Source organism: Bombus impatiens, unplaced genomic scaffold (assembly GCF_000188095.3).
Source record: "Bombus impatiens unplaced genomic scaffold, BIMP_2.2 scf_0321, whole genome shotgun sequence".
NCBI classification, from domain to species: domain Eukaryota; kingdom Metazoa; phylum Arthropoda; class Insecta; order Hymenoptera; family Apidae; genus Bombus; species Bombus impatiens.
The window spans coordinates 269,011-292,710 of NT_176740.1; the positions used below are offsets into that span (position 1 = coordinate 269,011).

A 23,700-nucleotide genomic window follows, 5' to 3' on the forward strand; every position below is an offset into this window, starting at 1 on the left:
GCAAGGCATTTAACCCTCTGTAATAGGAATTTCGTTTGCCTGCAAGAATAAAGATTGCGATTGATCATTTATAAGAAGGAACGTGATCTTTTCTAATGGAATCGTCTATGAGGATAAAATCTGTAATTGATCACGTATGAAAGTAAAGTGAAGTTTCTACGGTGGAAATTGAATTTGTTGTATTATACATTTCATATGCATGAATACGTTATAGGAAAATGGATATTTATTCATTTTATAAATTGAATAGACACAATGAATATTTATTTTATGAAAAAGGTAATATTCCATATCAGAGAAAATGATCAAAAACCACAAAAGAGAGTATTTTTACACGTATATGAAACAGCGTACCGAAAAATAATTTGATGCAGAACGTGTTCTAAAAGTACTAAAATTATGAATTTTTATTTCTTTCGCTCTCGTTGATTTAATAATATATATTTAGTAATATTACAAAATATTACTGTAATATATACTACCAAAATAATTACATATACTATTATGAAAATACAAAATGACAATTAGATTATTTCTAGAATATTGTTTAATAAGAGAAAATTAGCGATTAACCGAGAAGAACTGGACATGATATCAATCAACCAACAAAGACAATATTAAATCGAGGCTCGTTCGGTGAACATCTCGCATGATGCACATACAAATACCACCCATCCCCGTCCCCATCATTGAGGGTAGCGGGGAGAATTTAATTAATTCGGACGACATCTAATTTCTCCGCAATAACAGATAACGCCACAAGCGCAATTTTATCGGCATTATCCCGCAACAGCAATTTCCATATCAACGGATTACGTTTTATATTTTCGACTCGGGTGAAAATTCACTGCCACGATCCTATAGCGGCGAATTTCCATAAACGTTTCTCTTTCAGGGCCACATTGTATAATACGCGTAACATCAACGACTCAGCGTCTACTTTTGGTTGCGACGCGAGGAGCCTTCGTCTTAGGTCGCGTCGTTTCGGTACGAAATTTACGCGTTCATGCGAAAACCTTTTCCTTCGATGACGTGACAAAATGACGAAACACGAGCCAAGGAGAAGGAAAAAGGAAACCTTAGCGATGGAATGAAATTTTCAAGACTCGCGTCAAGGAAAAAGGCTTTTTCCGTGGATGATAGATCGCTGGAATATTCACTCTGTCGTCTCTCTGCTATAGCTTTGTACATGTTTCCAGGACGAACAAGGAAAAAGGATACGCGGCACAGCAGGCAAAAAGACAATTGCAACGTATCGACAGAGATTAGTATTTTAGGAATTATACCGTTCGTTCGTTCCTTTGAGGCTTTACTTTGAAATTGCAATCGTAAATTCTAAGAATCTGCGCCAAGTAATAACGTTGAGAGATTTTTTCATAACCCGTCAGCTTTGTGCCGCGTTATACTCGCTTTAAAATTGTCTTTTATCCGCGCTATCCGTAATCAGTTGTTGGCGAATGCTCGTGCATTTATGAAAATTTTCATCGTCCAACGATGTCAGGTGGACGAAAAAGAATTTCATACGAAACGTTAACGTGACGTTGACATTTTTGTTAAGATTAACGGCATTCGACAAAAATATCAGCCTGACCGGAACGCGCTCGATCCATACAATAGCGAAACTGTGGTCGAACGCCTCTATGTACCTATACAACGCTTCATCTGGGACGATTTTGAATTCAGTGCCTTGTAATTTCTGTTAATAAATTAGAACATGATGACTTCCTGCACGATTTACCGCGAGTTTCCGCGCGCAGGGAATTGTACAAGTTAAATGGTGCAAGCATAACCGAGTTTGGTTTGGGAAATTTCTCTGCGTTCACAGATTGGCTCAACCATTTTCCCCATCGACGTTACGGCAAATGATAAAACGTCGCCGCGGTCGTTCGTTCCAGCTTTCACCGTTTTATCAGCGACACGTACGCCGACAAGCGGATTATTAATCGCTCCGCGTCCCAATCGTTCGATAAGCTTTAGAAACACAGTTAATGGAATGAACTGAAATCGACTTTATCGCCGGAGGAATTCGATGGGTGACGAGAATCGACGTACGACTAAGGCGAATTTGTGGGAATGGCGGTCGAGACGGTTGTTACGAGACGTTTGTGTTAGGACGCATACCAGTCAGGCGTCGAACGTTCTCCGTCGGCCTTAATCGTGCCGCGTGTGGTACCTAGTGGCTGCAGCTTGTGGTTAATTGCGCGATTTGAATGCTGCAGTGAATTTCATTGCGGGATGCGGTCGAGAAAGGAATTGGTTCGATCGAAGGAACAGTTATCAATCGGTCGTTTGTTTTCGTTGGTCGATCGTTTAGCGGATTAGAAAAATTCCTTCTTTGTGGACTAATTGACTCTCTGTGTAGAATTCTACTGTCCTCTTTAAGTCAAAATGTATAATACAGGGTGTCTCAGTTAAATGAGATCACGAAAATATCTGCCTTAGTCGCGATTGCACGAAGAAGTTTCTCAGGACGCGGTTAAACTATTTCAGGGGAAACGCGTAACGGTGGAAAGATTTCTTTTTCAAGTTCATTCTATCTTTCTTCTCCTTTTTTTTTCTAAGGAAATTTCAAAATCATCGCTATTTTTTAAAGTAGAACTCTGTATATCTTTCTACGTCAACGCACGTAATTTTTTATTCTCCATAGAAAAGTATGAAGGTGGGTACTTGTGTCGGAAAATGTATAGTTTAAAAGATACTTCTATGTTAATTTTATCAAATGTATCGCACGAGAAACGAAGGAAAGATAAACACGAGGCTATGAATTTGTCTGTCGTACGCCAAGTCTTACAGAATTAAGATTAAAATATTTCTTAAACTAAGCATTTTCGGACAGGTTTACCTCGATATTTTCGTATAGAGAATGAAAAGAGGCATTAATCGATGGATAAAAAGATGTAGGGTTCCGTTTAAAAATATACAGATAACCTTGAAACCTCGTGAAAAAATATTATATACAGGGTGGTTGGTAATTGGTGGTACAAATGGCAAGGGGGTGATTCTACGAGAAAAAAGAAGTCGAGAATATAGAATAAAAACGTAAAATTTAAAAATTTTTTAAATTAAAAAGAAAAGTCAATCGAGACAACGATCTACAGTGAGATCCGTTATAACGAGACGCGATAAAGTGCACGCGTACCGAGCGAAAATTCAAAGTCGATTTTCTCGAAAACAAAGCCTCAAACGAAAAATGTTTATTCTATATTTTCGACTTCTTTTTTCGCCCCCTTTCCGCATGTACCACCAGTTACCAACCGCCCTGTATATATAACGACCCACTTGTTGAAAAATATTGTAATCTTCAGCATATCCGGTATGTTAGATAATTTTACTTCCTACGATTTTCTACTTAATTCTATAATCTCTGATCTATCATTTTAATTTAATAAACATTATGAATTGCAGTTTTACAGCTTGCTCTGATTTTGCGGAATTTTGAATTCGATACTTCGAAGAATTTTACTTTACGTAATCAACAGAGTAACTTTCTAGCTCCTTATTTATCCGACAGTATCTCGATTCCAAGAAATCTATGGGAACACGCGTATTTCGCAAACGTAATTTCTCGAAGAGCGATAGAAGCAACGTTTCAAAATGCAGTACACGCGCGTTGCACGTGGTCAAACGAATCGAATCGAATCTCGTTTCTTCAAATGGTGGCGCGTCAATCGGTCACCCATTATGGACTAACAAGTTTGACTATAATTAGAGACGCTTTCATCGTACGTTGGTGCGTCTGATACGGGTTATTCGTACTAGGCTTTCGCGTTGGGAAATACTTGGCAGTCAATCATAGTTATTGTTGTTTTAGTGTCGATTATTTATAATTGTGTTATGATAGCTGGATGATAGTAATTATTAATTGTAATATCGTATTTACCTAGATTTGTATTAATTAACAGCTAATTCTATTTAATTTCGCGTTTTGCATGTATGTAACTATCTGTGAGTTGCATAAATAATTGTACATTGCATGTATATCGTTCTGTTTATTTGTATCTAATCATCGTTTTATATATTTTTCCTGTTCACTTGGGTTTATCTCAACTTTGAAAAATTACTGATACGATAATGTTGCAAATAAATTTCATCTCTGTAATATTCGATCACATCGGCAAATCAATCTTCTCCTTCGAATACAGTTACTCAACAAAACGTCAATTTTCTGTTATTACACATTCTCTCTATCAATCACATCTGTCCATTGGATTTAATTAATCCTCCGCTAAGTCGAAAGTTCATCTACATCACATCAGTCTTAAATTGGCTCTAATAAATTTTCAAGATAAGCGAAGTAACGCGAAGAACATGTCGTAATTTACCTCCGACAAAAATACTCAACTCGTGTTTGAAACATTGCTGTTTCATTAATTACGAAAGCATCTTAGAAATTTCATTTAATCGACAGTCACCGAGTTTTCGATCGATCGAACGTCCCCATTCGGAAATATTAGGTTGTCCGAAAAGTGTCTTTCTTCTACAGACACGTCTTTTACAACGATGCATTTTTATACAAACATGAAATCTAGTCTGTCGAACGTTGTGATCTTTATCTTGACAGAATAAAACGAATCACAGGTAATTCGATAAAATAACATAAAACGAAAAATGTGCATAAAACGAAAGAAACTTTTCGGACGTTTAAGAAAATATCATAAGAGGAAGAAATCGTTGCTATGGAAGGAAACACGACTTCTTCAAGTTTCTCCAAGTACGAATAGATGTTTCGACACAGATCTCGTCCACAAATGGCCGGTGCTGTTGATCCGGATTAAGTTGCGATTTTAACAAGCTCGTGCAATGCAATCGCGATTAGATTTAGATTAAAGTCAATCGCTTGCACGAGCTCTTAGTGCTCTATCGATCGGATTAGAAACGCGGACTCTCCTCGTAAAGAATCATATTCTACGATTCGTCTAATATTCTTTGCCTATTTCATCTCCATTCGCAAAGCGATCGAATGGCTCACAGCTTCGTATTCACGCGTTTCAAGGAGCTAAATTTCCATCTTAATTAATTCAGTCAGAATAAACGTTTAATCAAACGAAGCACCGATCGCATATTTACTTTAGCGAAAAATAGAAGAGCCGGCGAAGATTGTACGAGCATCGAAAATACCATAACATTATTTAGCATCAAGTTTGCGATCTTTGATTAGAAATGGAAATTAAAGAATCGCGTGAATTAAAACGCACAACTGTGGATAAGATTTCTACATTGTTTGTATTTTGTAAAGAAAGATTTGTAAGCGTGAAAAATAAGATTAAACCTACCGTTGGGTACCGTCGGTGGTTTTTTCGTCTGCACCCTCGCTGTCGCGTTGTTCACCTGTCAAATAAACAAAATATTAAAATATCTCTCGGTTATATCTTACTATACAAATTTTATTCTTATCGATCGATCGGCAGATTCGTGTTGACGTTTCTTCTTCGTATACATCGAATAAAAATTTCATCGACAATTTCTATCGATATTTTCACGAAAATTTTGTCGAACGAAGATTAAAAGAAAATAGAATTAAAGAAAAATCGTGTAAATTTTATACATTGCAAATGTTTCTTTAAGATACTCCACTTTGAACTTCTCATAACTTAAGCTTCTATATTTTTAACATAGATATATGGATTTTGTAAATTCTTAAAATTTTATATAAGATATTGCGTTTATTTGAAAAAAGGAAAAATCGCAAAAGAGAAATAGAAAATAGAAGAACTCGTTATAGAAATTGTGAGTGAAACTTACACTTCTGACGAAGAAGGAGAATTATATGTATTGTTCTTTTATATTTGCCGATCGTTGACACGTAGAAAGGAATGAGACGCGGATTGGAATGGTTCAAGAACCAACAACAGGAATTTTGTGGGTCACGCACGAATCTCACGATCGAGGACACGTTGATGGATGCGCAATCAAAGAGGAGAATGCAATTTCTCCCCATATCGGCCTCTCAATTTTCATTTCCTCGAAATTCAGCATGGAAAAGCGTGCAGGTCTGGATAAATCGCCGCTGCGCATCGATCAACTGACAAATGTGAAAATAACTGCAGCTGTGCGTTGCTAAGTCGCATCTTCCCTTCGAACTGACATCCTTTAAATGTTCACTGAATACATATTCCACAAAAAGAGAAAACAAAGATGGAAACTTTAAGGAAAATAGTTAGACCGATATAATTTAATTATAATTTTAACAATTCTGGCGACGTACAGCTGCCGTACAATAATATCTTTCGTGATTCTTCGAGCGATCGTCAATTTGTCAATTTGGCAACGAAGAAAAATCTAAAGGACTTTAATGTAAAAAAAAATGTTTGTTACAACAATATAAATAATTTCGCCAAATTTAGAATTGATTCGATCCTCCTCCTGCTTTGAAACCTTATCTAAATTCGAGAAACCTGTTAAAAATCCTGCAATTAAATTCTTGGCCTCGAAGATGGTTCGCAAATGCAATTATTAATGAAAGATAATCTATAAAATATATAACAACACGAAGAATGGAAATAGAAGGACTCGTTCGAGTAAGAATTTTTGTCTTTGAGGCCAAGAATGAAAATATCTGATCGATCGCTTTGATATCCATAATGTTTATTTATTCCTCTTTTCGTGATACTTTTCGTTAATCAACGTTGAAAAAATTCTCGAATCGCTGCGTTCTAAAGCGTAAAATCTCTGAAATAAGAATTCTTCGATCAATGAGGATATGAGAAGCGATCGATCAAGCATTTTCCATGCGAAAATCCGGCAAAGTGTACGTAAACGAGCAAAAGAAAACCAATTCCGAATATTCTGAAAAATCTCGAAACTTCCTCTCGTTACCGAGGGAAGCAAACAATCGTGAGAGGCACAAAAAAAGGAAACGTTTCTTTTTTTATTGCTCTTTGGTCGTGGAACGCTCCACTTTTCCGGACGATCGAAGAAAAGTATACACGGTGAAAAGAAATGAAGAACATAAAAGCCGTTGCCGTAGATTTCCGATTATCTTGATCTCGCACAAGTACTTTCGTCGCTAGTGGATAAATTAAAAAGAAGAAGAAAGAAAAAGAAAGTAAAACGTAGGGGGTGAAATATCTCGACGTTTCGACGCTTCCCTTTATCAGCTGGCTCGCTCTTACCGTACGATTTTCTTCTTCGGACTTTTCGGACTCCGCTGTTTAGACTTCACCTTTTCCTTTTTCTCCTCCATTCTCATCCCCTTGCGCGGTTCACGAGACTTTTTTTCGTTAAAATGGAGATTCCATTCGTCATTCTCCGATCTTTTCGATCGTGTCAGTCGCGAAATTTTATACTTCTGCCACTTATGCTTGCCACCTATGTTTGTGTAGCAACAATCATGTTGTTGTTCTGTCTCGGAGTATCAACATCGTTAAGACATACATAATATAATAATAAATAAACTCCGGGCAAGAAAAATATCGCCGTTACGTGCAATCGTCAAAGGAAGACGAATTTATATTTTCCGGTACTCCCTCGACCGGTATAAATAGACGACCATGTTCTTCAGAAGTTAGTCAGACGTGCGAATCAATATCAGTTTTTCAGTCTCAATTTTTCGCGATTTTAATAGCGATCTATACACAGTCTTAGCGAATCAGTTTGTACCGAGCGTCTTAACGAACGTTCTTTGTATTTATTAATTATTTTAAATACTCTTGACGACTTTAACATAGAGTTATGTCGCCATTTAAAACACACGATCAACCAACCTCCACATTTGTATTATCTTCTACGCGTTTCAAAATTCTGCAATTTCTGATTTATGATTTCGACGTACTCTGACTTTGTAGAATTTATAATCCTATTTATATAAGATATCTTGAGAAATATTTTCAAATTAATTTTACAACTGCCGATTAGTATGTTAATTTATTCGCTCGAGCATACTGTAATCTTCGATTTATGGATCTCGATGGAAGGCAATTTCGTAGTCTCTGATTTATTTTCTTAATTCATTTGTTAAAATATACCGTAACTCCTAACGTAATTTTTCTACTTACACCGACTATGCCATTTTCGATTTGGTATCTTGCTTCTTAAACAATCCTACAATTTTTAATGTAATATTGCTTGAATTCGTTTCAATGTTTCTGAACAGTTACTTTACGATTTTAATATATTAACTTTCTGCAATCTCTCATCTACTGGTTTAGTAACCTGTTAATAACCATCTTTCCATAATTCTCAATTTGCCTAAACACAACGAACACCTGTTAGATTTTATCTGAACGAAGCAAAACGATACCGTTATATTTTCTGCCGATTTTTCTGCCTGAGATACTCGCGTTATATTTATATATTCTAGGAGACAGCATCGTATCTCGAACGTGAATATTATCTCAACCACCCCGTATTTGTTTGTCCCGTATTCCGTTGAGAGAGCTGGCTGGCCAATCGCGTCGATCGGTCCACCAATTTGCATTTTACGATCCTGTTTCCAACGAGCGCAGGTTTGTTCGTCGCGTTATAGTTATAGCCGGATTAAACGAACGTCGCCTGCTCGTAACGAGCGATCGTGTTTAACTCTCTGGCAGAAATTAGGTCTCTTTTACACAGGTGTTCATGATAAATTGGTTAATTAGACTCGTCGACAAGGAGTTTCTCTTGGAATTACTTCTGCAATTCGACTAACAAAACCGTCGTCGACACGGATTTAATCGCAGTTTCTATGAATTCTTGAAACACTTGTTGATAATAGCGAAATTTAAATGGTAAATCATGTAAATGCCAGAGCACGAAATAAGAGATCATTTTTCAATCTCTTTATCCTTGTTTCTACGAATATTAATATTCTACGTTATAATTACGTAGCAGTGAACAGCGAACATCGATTAACACTTTGACTGTCACGTTGATCATTGTTGACCGGAGCGCTTGAGCTTCTTACAATTGTAAAAATTGTATGAAAATTGACAATTAAGGGATTTCGAATATAACCGATAAATAGAAGATACTTTGAAATAAAAAGTGCCCCATTGAACGATTAAACATTTTTATTAGAACATCAATAAAAACAAAAAAAAAAAAAAAATATGAGAACAAATCTTGCATCTAAAGGTGCATTGTATTTTGTATCCACATCTTTGAGGGGTAATCTACGAATATTATTAAAAACACATCTTAGAAAATAATCGCAAATGCTGCTGTATAATCATATAATTGAAGTTAGAAGTGTGCACATATTTTACTATTATACAGGGTGGTTGGTAACTGGTGGTACAAGCGGGAAGGGGGTGATTCTACGCGAAAAAAGAAGTCGAAAATATAGAATAAACATTTTTCGTTTGAGGCTTTGTTTTCGAGAAAATCGACTTTGAATTTTCGCTCGGTACGCGTGCACTTTATCGCGTCTCGTTATAACGGATCTCACTGTAGATCGTTGTCTCGATTGACGTTACTTTTTAATTTTTTAAATTTTTAAATTTTTAAATTTCTTTAATTAATCTATATTTTCGACTTCTTTTTTCGCGTAGAATCACTCCCTTTCCGCTTGTACCACTAGTTACCAACCACCCTGTATATAGAACGAGCAAATACCGTTTACTAATATCTTTTACACGTTTCAACAATATATTCTGCACGTTTTGCTTGCGACGAAATAACAAATGCGAATGGTTTGTCGAAATAAACGAAGCCTTGTTATAATATGTCGCTATCAACTGGTACCATTGCGCCAATAAGATAAACGGTTCATTGGGGAAGAACATAGTCTTAAATCATCGATTTATTATTATTTTGCCATTATATACTTTGAATAATAAAATTACTCCCGTGGCCTTCTGAGCGAATCGTGTGATTTTGGCGTGGTAGTCAAAGTGTTAAGAGACGTTCTGGTCGGAAGAATAACGAACATCGATATTAAACATGAAATTCTATTCGAGATCGAACGATTCGTAGTTGATATCGGCATCCGTCTTTTTATATGTGAACGATGAATACCGATCAACGATATGATTTTATCGATGAGTTCATGTCTCGCTTCGCACACAAGTTTCGACGCTTTTACAGTTACGCGTGTTTTACGCGCTCATAAATATTAAATATCGACGTGAAACGTTTAGCAAGTATGAAACGCTGGCCGTTAGGAGCAAGATCCTTTATACATATTCCGCGTGAAAGTTTCTCAACTCGTACCATAATCTTTCATTCATCGGTGGATATCGAATATCTAGATTATTGATCGCCGTCCGACGAAAATTCTCTTCTATTCCTCTTTAGTTCGTATCAAGTATTAAGCGGTATAAATCATCAAACGCGTCAGAAGAAAGATGAAATATCCAAGACAATTCGTACCATTCTAGAACTATTCGGCAAAACGATGATTAATCTACATCTTTTCAAATCTATATTGTCATATCATTGCGTTGATCGTTAAGAAAATCGACGAAATAAAACGTAGCTAATTTTTGGATATTTGATTTTAGTATCGAGAATAGTTTTACTTCGTTTCGTTACTTTCATTTTACGAATGAAACATTCGAAGAAATCGGAAGATATCCGACGAGGTACAATGGTAAAGAATTTACAATTTACGATGAAATTAATCAAAATCCAGAGTAAAGTTCGAATAAACAACATTGTAAACAAGAAGTCACGAAGGACGTTGGTTTGTCGTGAGGGATAAAACGTCCAAGATGGATATCCATCGTTGACGAGCAAATGAAAGGCAAACAGTAGCGCGGCTGGATCTTATTGTAGGATAGGGAAAATTCGACGAGCAGGATTGGCGTGATGCGCAACAAACGAGCAAACAAACGCGAACAGACACGAGGACCCGCGTCTACGTTGTCGGAATCGATGGTCGTGCTTTGCCTTGTTGGACAGCAAACAATACGAACGCGGACGAGCCCCGAAATCTTTGTTTGCCATACGTGTATCGTGTTGAACATCCGCGTGCGTACACTCTGTAAATCCACGTCGCGATTATTTTGCAAATTAGGCCGACCACGTTTGCAACGTCGATTGTTCGTTCACCGGTCGTTTTTATCATGCTGATTATTGTTGTATTGCTTGGATCGAAAATTATAATTGGGATGGTATCGTTAGATCGTGAAATTGTAGCCCGACGTGGAATTTTGTTGGCAAATTTTAGTAGCGATATTTCCATTTAAAGGAAGTCATTTGAATTTCATTTTCACTTGAACTTTCGTGATTTTCTGCAGCAAGCGTAGATCAATTTTGAAGAGTCTAATCGCGTCGCAAATTGCCATAGTCACATATATCGAGGGCTATTCTTCGATCTAATCGTTTTCGTTTACTCGAGGAACGAGGCAATTAAGAAAGGTGAACTTTTTGAGATATATATAGAAGTATTTTATTTATCTATACTATTGTTAAATATTCAACCATTTAGCACCGAAGAATTTTTTTCTAAAGCTTTGTGATTTTATTCTCGTCACGTAGTATAATTTTATTGGACAATTATGGTATTTAAATTATGATCGTTTTTAAAGTTGTCTATCCCAATGTGTCGTCTTTCTAGCAAACTTAGGTTGGACGTACGAGATTTGAAATTTTTCATACTTCAGTTTTCCTATATCGACACTTTAATTCGATCTAGCGAGGATGGAATTTTCTTCCGGAGTTGCCCGATCTGCCATAAGTTACAGCGCAGTCTGCTATACTGCAGTTTAGATGTTCCTTGGCAGCGGACTTAGCGTAACATGATTTATCGTGGTCCGGATTCGCTATAGAAGAAGCTGCAACCCTGGGGTGCCATGACCCAGCTTTCCTTGTTTATTAGAACTTACTTTAATTCCCCATAACGTAGGCTTACCACGAAAGTTGCAGAATTATTAAAGTTTCGAAATTTCTCTCCGTAACATCGGCCGATAATAGAATTTTGTCTGCCATAAAATTCAAACCTTCCTCTGCTTTCACAACCAAATCTTCCAACACGGTTTAGAGAAACAAAATATCCAACAATTTGTTCCAATGTCACTGGCAACCTAATTTCAGCACTCGATTCAATAAACATGGCTAACGTCAGTCACGATGATCAAATCCTTTGCATCGTAAAATTCAAATCTCCCTTTATAGCTCATCCCTTGGAACACGGTAACAGATTTCCTAGCAGCGACTTCCAATTCCACTAACAACCTAACATTCGGTGTAACCCGGTTAAGTCGCAACAACCACGGCCATATGCGACACGAGACTATACCAGCATCAAGGGCCTACAATCGCGCGCTTCTCCTATCAGATTCAACCTGTCCCGGCGTTGTTACAATATTATCTCTACCGTCGGCTCGGTCTAGCCATGGCTTACCTCTATTTGCCCGTGCAAATACCAGTAAATCCGTCACCGGCTCGTTTGCCGACAGATAAAATGACGTTGACTCGGATCAAGCCTAGACGTTCGCCATCCTGAATCCCTCGATCATCGACCCGCGCTACTTGACAAAGACTCTGTTCCAACTATCACCAGGCCGATAGATAGTCAAGCCTTTATCCGCTATTAACTCGAGCAGATCGTGCTTCTCGATTCAATTTCGTGGACAGAGAGCCAGCCAGCCTCGTTCGAACGATATCGATCCGATTAAGGGGACCATTGTAGCTAGGGTTCTACGATTGGCAGCCTTGTGTGTCCGGTTAGAGAGAATCCCTCGGTTGCATCGTCAATTCGTTCAATTTTCTCGACGTTCGATTAATTGCAAAAACGTGTCTCCGTGTCGTAGTTCGAATATATGTATATATGTATATAGAGATAGGAAGAAAGAGAGAGAGAGAGAGGAGAGACAGTCTCGACGATAATAAACGGAACCAAGAGTTGGTTCACGAAGTTTCGTGACGCGAGCTGACACGAACGATCCACGATTTCCGGCCGATTCGCCGTCGTATCAGCGCGATCTGAATTGAAATACAGGAAGTAAGTAAATCTAGCTGGCCTCCGGTAAATCGTGTCTCGTTAGGCTAACCTGGAACGCAGTCTCGGCCATCGATTTTTCGATCTACGCGCCTGCTTAACTCCGCTCTCGAATGACACACATAATTTGCTTTAGTGGAAGGGATACGAATTGCCGCATAATCGCGAACAGGTTTGGAACGAGTAGTATGAATCGTGCCGTCTTCTCTTTCGGAAATTTGGATTTTTCGATTTAGGCGCCTGGAAAATTGTCGCGCTATCGAATGATACGCGTTCCTTCGTTGATAGAGGCGAGACGAACCACGGTATCGTGGATAGAAAATTTGAAATAAAATCGGTCGCAGAAATTGTTCACCTCGAATTCTAGAAACGTGAAATTTGATACTTTGCAATGATGGAATTTCGAATTTTTAGAACGTGGAATATGAGATTTATTCAGCGTGGAATTTTGAACTTCGCAACTCTGGAAGTTGGAATTTTGTAATCTAAGTGTTTGTGCACTTGGATGCCAAAAGGCATACCCTTCTCTCGACGAAAGCAATGCCATAAATAGAACTTTTGAAATAAGTACATGATATCAATCGTGGAGTAGACAGGAACCTCGTCGTAATTTTTGTCATAAATAAAGTAGCTTCTCGATCGATGCCGCTAAACCGTTAAACTTTAAAGAGGCGTCTACTTAAAGTTCGTAACGAATAAGGGAAGGCATTTGTTGGATGGTAGACTGGGTTGGTTGATCGATATGCAACTTTTTTCATTAACAGCATTGTCGTCCTCGTTATAATTTATATCGCGCGCTACTCGTTGCAGGGTAATTGATATCGACGATGCTCGCACGCTTCTTCTGCAACCAAGTTTACCCTTATTACCAAGAGTTTCTTCTCCAGGAACGATCGATGGAGAACATAACTTATTCCCTTCGCTAGAAAATGTATGGGATGCATTTTCCCCCATTACTCGTACTTTAAAAACTATCAAATTTTAATACTTCCCAATTTTAATTCGAACTTGGCGAGTAAAATGAAAAATCGGTATAATTCAATTCTTGCGAATATCAGGATTCCGTTATGATTTATTTTCGTGTTATCTTCAGCCATAGAATCAACCTGGTTTATCTACAATGAATTACCACCCTATATATATAGCATGCCGCCTTTCAAAAGCCATATCGATCAACTTTATAAATCGAAAAATGCACAAAAGCAATGATATTTTAAACACTGTCTTTTCTAATTTCCCTGAGAATTTATCACATCGTGGAGACGAACAAACTTACGACAGTAACTCGTTCGCTTCTCGAGAATTGTACGTTAGTCACGTACTTACGTAACAAAGCTAAGAAACGAATAAAAAGCCGAGTTAATTAATTTTGCTTCGGAGAGGTTCGAGCAACAAACGCGCGTCGTCAGACATCTCGCTAAAAGACTTAACCAATCGATCGATACTAAGACTATGAAGCCTGGCATCCAACTGGTCTCGAGATACCAGGGTCATTATCAACCTTCGGTTAAAAACATCTCGAAGAAAAGGCCACAGGCCATCGTCAAAGAGTTTATACTATAAAGAATTCTCGTGAAAAGAGTCACGTGCCTACTTGACCGTGTTATTAATAATCGACGTGCCTTCGCTCGTCAGTTTGCGCGACCCGATTTGACCCAGCCTCTGTCGAAAATCTACCACTCTGTCGACTCGATGGTACAGGATGTGTCGCATGCCTGGAACAAGCAAACACACAGCTTCGAACGTATCGCGCAACCTTGCTCGCGTGGCCTGTATCTGCATAAATTTGACTTGCTAAGCCCGAAAACTCGAACCACCCGCCACCTGTCGTTGCGCTAGCGAGTAGCATGAGCTACGACCATGTTGATGCCACTAGGTCGCTCGTGAACTTCCGTCTTCAAGGAATGCCGCGGTTCCGGCTTTGCTTCAACCAAGTATTTTGCTCTTGCTTGTTAGTCACTTTCGACCTTCGTGTGCCATTTCGCCGGATCTTCTTAGTGCTACGCTCGATTTAGGCTATCGATTCGAGAATTGGAGGTGAAACGAAATTGGATGCTTTTGATGCGGTAGATTTAAATTTAGCTTTCGCTTCTCGGCTGTATTTGACAGCTGGCGAGAAGAGTTTGACTCGTTGGAATAATTGTTGGCGTGATTGGCGACTGCGAATGGAGAATCCTATATTTGGCGGTTACGAGCAACTTCCTTTCGCAATTTCACGTTATCCGTCAATTTAGTGTTGCAGCAAACGAAGTAGATTTTGACACGAAAACGGAGATATTATGAATCAGGGGATATTTTAGTAATTCGATATGAATTATCCGATATAATCTGTTCTGGACATAAATGTACTGTCTCAATTCTTAGAGTCTACGCCATTTGAACGAAATTTTCTGAAAATATCATGTGTATTAAACATTTATTGTAAAACTTCTAACTAAAAATCAATATCTTAGATTATCGAAAAATCCACGAATTCCACACGACCAACGCGACCCTTCAAACTACCATCCTGGCAAAGGCGCGCAAGAAAATGATTTCAACTACCTCAGAACTTCAAACGTTCAAAAATTTACGCTTCTTTTGCGATATCTTTGTCGAACCACTCCAAAAGCAATCCGTTTCGAGGAAAGAAAAAAAGCTCGCGAATAAAGAAAATCTCGGGACCGTTCGCCTGACCGATTTCCACAAACTCACCACCTCTTAGCGATACTTTCTGCTCCGGAGGCGGTCAACAATGCTTTCAGCGGCAGCGTGCAAAATTCAAACGCGCTAACGAGGCCGAAAGACCTTCGATAATCGAAGACAGAGAGAGAGAGAGAGAGTATCGGGCTGCTCGCTAACTACTGCCGGTGCTTAAACCAGTTTAAACTTCCCCCGATGGACCTTTACGAGCTACGGTGGAGGTTCAGAAGGTTTGAATCGCGAGCACAGTTTCGCGACATCGCCAGCTACCCTATTCGCTGGCCTATTATCTTAACGAACGTCCTTTGTGTAGTCCACGAGCATTGTGTTCACTCGTTACCAAGCAGAAGAAAACTCGAACCTCGTTCTATCTTTCTAGCGAAAATACCGTTCAAGGAGATATCCTTTTTCAGGTAAAGTAGAACCTCGTTTATCTGATAACCGAGCAGTTTCGATAGAGCGGATAAAATAAGTTTCGATGATACTTGTTTCATCGAAGTTTTACTGATACTTGTGTATATAACAGGTTCTAATAAAATTTAGCGTTACGGTTTCTCAAAATATAGAGAGATGTAATTTTTATTGGAGATCTCTGCACGGAATACTCATCCTCCGTGTTCGTACAGATTCTGTGGAATGCAAAAACCAGGTGACAAAGCTAAAGACTTTAGCATCGACCGTGCGTAAAATATTAAATAAAATACTTTTCGGATATTGAATAAAATATTCAGAGATTCTACGGAAAAATTCCGATTCTTTGCATCGCAGTGGTAAAACAGTTGTGGAACGTTCTGTAGCGGCACGCGAGTCAGGACAATTCAAATCCTGTTGTTGTTTTGCCTCGGAGTATTAAGACCGTTAGGTTACAAGTATTGTAAGGATCAATAAAGGTATGTCGCCGCTACATACAACCGTCAAACGTAGACGAATTCAAATTTTCCGGTTCTCCCCCGGACCAGTATAAATAAACGGACGCGATCGCGAGCGAGAGAGTTATCGAGCAGTGTCGAAGAGCATCGACGTGTGTAAACGAGTATCGAAGTGATCTACAGAGTTTCTCCGAGTATTTATCGGGTATTTATTCCGTAACTTATATTTGTACCAACTCACATTCGTCTGTAATTTATTTATTTATTTATTCAAGAAATATATTTGACGGACTGCGACAGCAATATTTCGCTCTCGTTATTTCGCTCGACCTAATAACGACTAATCCTTCACAGTTCTAGCGTGGCTGGACAAGAATCAGATCCCTGTTGTTAAATATTCCTAACGTTTCGTCGAAATAAAATCAGACGATCGTTTCGAATGCTACAACCCTTGCATTCTCTTCATTTACAAATGGATATAACGCGTAATTCCTCTGATTAAGATCGAGAGATGCGATTTAACATGGAGTACAGTTGCTCTGAGGAAATTCTGTGGATCCTTGGCGTGGCCTCGTTCGGGGTTAAATTCGAGAGTAATTAAAGCGACGTTATTACGGGTAACGTCGGTTGATTCTTGTGAAGCGAGAAAAGCTACGGCAGCGCTGAATAAACACGGGAAGATAATGTTTGAGCAGCCGGCAAAATATTTGACGGAAAATGTTTCTACTGGGAAACATTGTTGTTGAAGGATAAAATATGTGAGCGTAGCTGCAGGGGCTGGTTTCGATGTCAGAGTAATTCGATGGTGTGGATCGAGTTGCCGCGAGCTGCGAGATTAGAACGAGTCAGTCAAAATTTCTCAATTTAATCTTCGTTATTTCAAAACGATGGAAATTCTACAATTGCCTTCTATGCATAACCAGTATGATGTAATAAATTTTCAATGAAGAGGATCGTTTAATTCATTTAAGAATATTATTTTGGGTTGAGAAATTCGACGTAATTTCATAATTTTAATTTAACTATCGGTGATTAAATTTTGTCTCCTAATATTAGTGGAGTTCTCAACTTCTATTTAAAACGGAAATAATCCGACAAACCGATAGAATCTCCGGTTAGCAAACATGCAAGCAATAAAACGAGGATATTCACGAAGTCATTCGTCGTCTGACAGAAAGCTCCAACTACCCTCAATGATATCTGCTGTTTTCCCAGCTCGCGTTTTCGCGACGTAATTACGAGCCAGTTCCACGAGAACGTGTGTGCTTTTGAAGAGCAACCGTATCGCTGTTTTAGCTGGACGATAAACTTTCGAGGAATCCTGCGGCTCGTGCGATTCTCAAGTGACACGCGTCCACGCCAGTCTCTGCGTTAACATTCTCCTCTCTCTCCTTTCCCTCCTTTTTTTCTTTTTTTTTTTTCTTCTTGTTTCCAAGGCGTGGGTGGAAAAATACGCCCAGTTCTAATTTGAGATCTCCCTTAATCCTTCCGGTAATTAAAAAGCTAGACTGGCGAAAAAGGCGAATCATCGCCGGACTCTCGCTTTTTCAATGCGACGTCGAGCTCGCTACCCCTTCAACCCCTTCGCCATTTCGGTCTTTAACTTCTCGTTAGGCTCCGCGTCGAAGCTTTGCGAGAATCCTCCGAGCGAATGTAATGCGGCTGCTGCTGCTACTGCGTTGGAATTTGACCCTCGTTCCACGGCGGACATTCGTGATTTCGTTAATGGAGGTTTTTAATTTGATGGGAAGCTTGAAATTACTGAGCTCGGTGGATTTAATCGAAGAGAGCACAGCCAGATTTTTAACGAAGTTGTATCTGCGTGGAAGGGTGGTTTACAGAGTGTCGGTTTTTCTTAATCGTTTCTCAACCCTTTCGCAAATAAATTATTTGATAGGTAGAAATACAGTCGGATTATTTAACAGCTGCAAATATTTGTCTCTTACCTTTCTTGCTAAAAATATCTGTATATAGAAATATAGAAAGTATTTAAAAAATCTTATCTATGTATAATTCTACTATCAGTTGCCGAAAGAAGTAACATTTTCTTTCGTAATTTTGACTTCCATTTTCTAAAAAAAAAAATTCACGTAATCGAGAAATTATTCGAGTTAAGTGCATAGGTGGCAGAACATGGGCGCGTTATCAAGAATTTCAAGTTTATTCACCTTGCTTTGTCGAATTAACAGGGTTCAAACGCGGATGGTCAGCGCTTTTTCCCCTGTTTACGAACCGGCCCGCGTAAAACACGCTCGTAAATTTCAATTACCGTGGCTTATTACGCCAACAGAAATAAGAGCCAGCCCGGGCAGGTGTAACGCCATAATTGAACATTAAAACTTGTTAAGTTTAATTTGGCGCCAACTATCCACCTCCGACGTTTTCATTTTCACCCGCGATTTCGTCGCTCCTTTCGTTAACGCGTCAAATCTCGCGCGTCCTTTCAATTTCTTGCCATTGAAAAGTCACAAAATCGTGAATTTATCAGGAAAAGAAAATATCCTTTAAATATCATTTAAATCATAAAAATTTCAACACGCCCTTATCGTGTTTTTCTTCTGTCATCTTCGTGTATGAAAGATCATAAATTTTGTATCTTCTTTTACACGAAACGAATATTTCATTTCGATACACCCTACCTGCGAAACAACATATCCAAAATCATAAATCTTACATTTCTTGTACGAATAATTCGTTTCGAAATTCACCAGCTACGAAAGTACTTGTGCGAACGTTCGTTGCATACTTATTCAACTATCTTAGAAATTAACAGTTTTGTTGCGTGGGACACAGTCGCGAAACGTTTGATCGGAATTTGCAAATTGCCAAAAAGGATATTATTTTTTGTTTCCTCTCTCGAAAACGCGAAACGAATCGCGGAAAATTGATCGTACGAGCGCGTGGAGGCGGTTACGCGAATATTCGGTAAAAAAAAATTCAGGCAAATGTTTATCGTGCTTGGAACTTCGTGAATTTTGCGAACGTTGTCAATTTTTCTTTTTTATTTTTCATTTTCAACGACGATTTATCAGACGACGTACGAACGGGCTCGTTGGGAAAGTTCGTTCCTCTTTCTTTCTTTTTTCGTGATAGAAAAAGAGCAAAGCCGAATAGAGAAGGGGGAGAAAAAATGGTGATTAAATAGTCGTTGGAAATTTTTCGTTACGCTAGGATTTCAGCTTGCTTTCTGACAGGTAGATAAATTTAATGACGAATTCCTCAGTTTGAACGTAATCCCCTTTATTCACGGAGATCTATTTTCCATGGAGATTTGCTGAGCCGCGGTTAAAAAACGAGATGACAGCCAACCAGATGTTCGTAACGATCTGATATTCGATCGAATCGTCGGAACAAAAAGAAGCTTCTGAAAATTTACATCTTTCGCGCGGCTCCAGTAATGTTAATAACGAAATTTTATATGCCGTAAGTTAGATTTTTTTGTATAACACGTAAAGCAAATTCTGTTATGTCAATCTGTAACATCGATAACGAAAGAAGCAATTGTACGAGTGAATTTTAGAAACTACAAGCCAAGTGATTATCCAATCAAACGTAAAATTGAAAAAGCTGTTCACGCGTTGTGCAATCAAAGTCTGCAATTTACAATTCGTTGCTTATCGATTCGGTGATATCATCAGATAACGAGTTATTATTTATATGATGTGTTTTTTAATTCGAGATTATCGACGCTCTTTTTTCATTTTTCCCTTGAATTAAGGCTGTTACACACTTAATTAACGAATAACTGCAACAAATATTTTATCATTTATAGCCGATGCAGTGCTAACACTGTATCGATATAAGAAAAAACAACATTAATACATGGTTTGTTGAATAAATCTATTTCTGCGTGCCGCTAAGTGCATAATAGCCTTTGTCGGGCAGAACCCGGCCTATTTTTGCATATCCTCACTCGATATCGATTTATAAATTCTTTCAGTAGAATTATACGAGTAATCGCCGTACTTCCTCGTTAAAATCAACAAAAATATAAAACCGTAGTCTTCCAGTTTGAAGCAATAAATCAAGCTAAATGGGAGAATACAAATTCGACAAAAAAATCCCAACACTTGCAGTCCTAACGTTTCGTCAGGATCGTTCGCAAAAGTAACGATAAGCTCAAGCACGACTCTTCAGCGGTCCCATTCGCGTGAACGATAATTTCACGTACGACCGAGTAAACGAAGAGAACGAATTATACCATGGAATCGACGCGATCTTGCCGTATTGTTTGAAAAAAATTCGTGCGATTTCCGATTCGTGTGTTTCGAGGGGGGTGAGAGAGCGGGCAGTGCGAGGCGATATCTTTCGTCGCTCTTCAGACTTGTTACATTTTATCGTTCAACTTATATATTCGTTTCATCTGCTTTCCTTACCTTTCTGGACACTTCGGGGATCGTATACCGACTGGCCTCCTCAGTGTCCCTGTCGTTCGGCGATTATTGCCCATCAATCTCTCAAAATATATTTATCTCTGTCTTTCTATTTGCCTTTTCTCATTATTTCTCGTATTCTTTCTCACTTTAATACGTATTCTCTTTGCTCGCTCTCTCAAAATTCTCCGTATCTCGTCACTAGCCGTCAGATTCTCTCTTTTTCTTTCTCATTTTACAGTCCTATCCGATCTCTACTATTCGTTTGCCGCGCGCGCCTCGACAAGTCTGCCCCTCTGTGTCACGACTCTATATTGGAGAGAACAAAGAGACATCAGATACTTGTTTCTCTCGTTTCTTTGCGTTATTTCGATGCCACCAGCCAAGATATACGCGTATCCATCACGGTATATATCCTTCGCTGGCTACCTTTGACCCTTTCTTTAACTTTTCATATCATATACAAGTACATGAGTTCATATTTATTATTATACACGTGCGTTCATCTACACGTTCAAGCAAGTATTTTATTCCTCGCCTCGTCTGTACCTTTTATATTATTCTATAATCTTACTGTATAATATTTCCATATATATTATATCTTTTCTTAAATATCGATTGACTCATCTTTCGTTCTTCTGTTTAGCATTCATAGTTTTTGTTCTTTTCGACGACTTTCTTAGTGGAAATATTTGTATTACGGAATTGTCCGGAGCGCGTCCACCCCTTCAACATCGTCGCGTGTGCGTGACTCGCGCCAACCACGCGGACGCGATTCGGAGTTGGATGGACACGAATGAGTTTTTCGAGAAATTTCCACGAGATTAATCGACTGCGTCCGCGTTCGTGGCACGGCCCACGCCTCGGTTGTCTTTGCTTGCGCCTTCGAGAGGCGTCGCGACGCAGCCTGGCAATGGCGATTGGACGAACATCGCGATCTCTACAGACGAATGAGATGGTCGCAAGGGCACACGTGAGTCTGACGCGACGATTGATGCGAAAGATTTGTCACGGAGATGATCGTTCCGTGGTCAGGAACATGTGCAGCGAAAATTGGATCGGTTTAATTCGTTGGTAAATTTAACGCTAATCGAATCATCGAAATTGGCAACTTTAGCTGTGAGTTGTGAAAAATTCATCAGGAATTCTTTGGAATTTCTTGTTAATAAAAGCAATAAAATTGACAACGAATCTTTGGAAGGATCTCGGTAATTTCTCAATTATATTCGACTGAAATTTACCAAAGAATCGATCGCGAATTCTTCGGAATATCTGTTAGCAGCTGAATTTTCATAATCAATTTGTAGAAGTTAATTTATCTAAAAATAAGTTGGCTCATAAAGCGAAGAAACACAGTGACGCAACGATTCTGGCCACATTACTGTGCCAACGTGTTCGAAGTATCGGAGCAACATCGCAGCTGCTCGATTAATCGCGTTATCCAATCAGATTAAGTTGCTATTGCTGAGTATCGACACTGTGCCAGACGTCACGTTCGCAAGAACGATTAACTAGGGACCATCGGGTCGATAACCAGATATTTAACTTGATCTTCCCTTTAATGAATTACTACGCGGATTCTTGAATACGCCATTGCCACAATTTGCTACCTCGCGATTGATTCTAACGGAGCCATTGGTCTGTCGAACATAAATATCCACATATTGTACGATTCGCTTCGATAGAGATAAAGAGTTGTAAAAGAAAGATAATTTATAGATAAACAAGTCAACGCTTTTCATCGACGATATACTCGTTATTTTAAACAATAAATTTATTCGATATTATCGTTTGAAACGCGTGTTATTTGAAAGAACAAGAATATTTTTAATGGACACAGTTAATGAAACATACCGTGAATTTTTAATGACATACAGTGACATACGAAAGTATTTGACCACATTTTACAAAGAACTTTTATGAACGTATCGAGCGTATTATGCAAAACTCGTTGAACTTTCGTTAATATTGTAATATTTTATAAATATTCAACATAGGAACGTGATGTGTAAATTGCTGTTATAAATAATATAGCTTCTACCTTAGCTTTTATGCACATCTTTGATTATGTTTATTTTAAACTTTACCAACATAAACACCATAGTTATACGTTATTATAACGCTACTAAAATTTTCCAATGTTTCGAATACAACATATATGTGTTAAAAAATGTCTTTAAATATTCAAATACTTTCGTGAGACAGTGTATATTTAGTCTGGTTCGGAAAATGGAGTGTCCAGGTCACTCCAGGAGTCAGGATCACGAATCTCTCGATGCTCTCGAACGATCACCGAGTACCAATCGATCGATGGTACTCGAGGTGCCGAGTGGTTGATCCGGATTGACCCTGGACGCTCTTCCTGATTCGCTGTTGTCCCGATCACGCAATTATCTCTCAATTAACTAAACTAAAATATCCGTTTCGAGCAAAGGAAGTGACCGTGGCTCCGTGAAAATTCGACAAATTCGATCTTCGAATTTAGTCCACCTGATAATTCTGTCTCGAATCGTACTCGAAACACATTGTTTTCAAAGGCGCAAGCGTTTGGAACAGTTTCACGCTTAAAACTAGGTGCGTAGATTTCATGCTGGTAAATTATAACAGTATAGAAAGTCTGTACTATTCGTTTAGCAATGTTTGGCAGAAAATGTGACAAACGCGTCGTTTAAATTTAAATATCAAACGTTTACGAGCACGAAAACTGCGCGCGTTTCTTAAAATCTAAGGATCAGTCTCAATTAGGCGACCAACGTTTTTAGAAATTCAATTAGAAGCAGCGTTCCACGTTGTAGTATTGTTAGCTACGAGATAGAGAGTAAAAAAAAAAAAAAAAGAAATAGAGAAAGAAAAAAATAAAGAGATCGACAGAAGCGATCGCTGGTCGCCTGTTGATTAATCGAACGAGAAGCGCGAT

The 23,700-nt window shown here is 38.5% G+C and overlaps 1 protein-coding gene across 1 annotated transcript in view; it reads right to left on the reverse strand.

Annotated features, from left to right (window-relative positions):
• LOC100747287 overlaps nt 1–23,700 on the reverse strand; it is a 357,673-nt gene that overhangs the window by 56,444 nt on the left and 277,529 nt on the right. Inside the window, 1 exon segment of the mRNA XM_024367629.2 lies at nt 5,274–5,328. Coding sequence (XP_024223397.1) covers nt 5,274–5,328 — 55 coding nt within the window.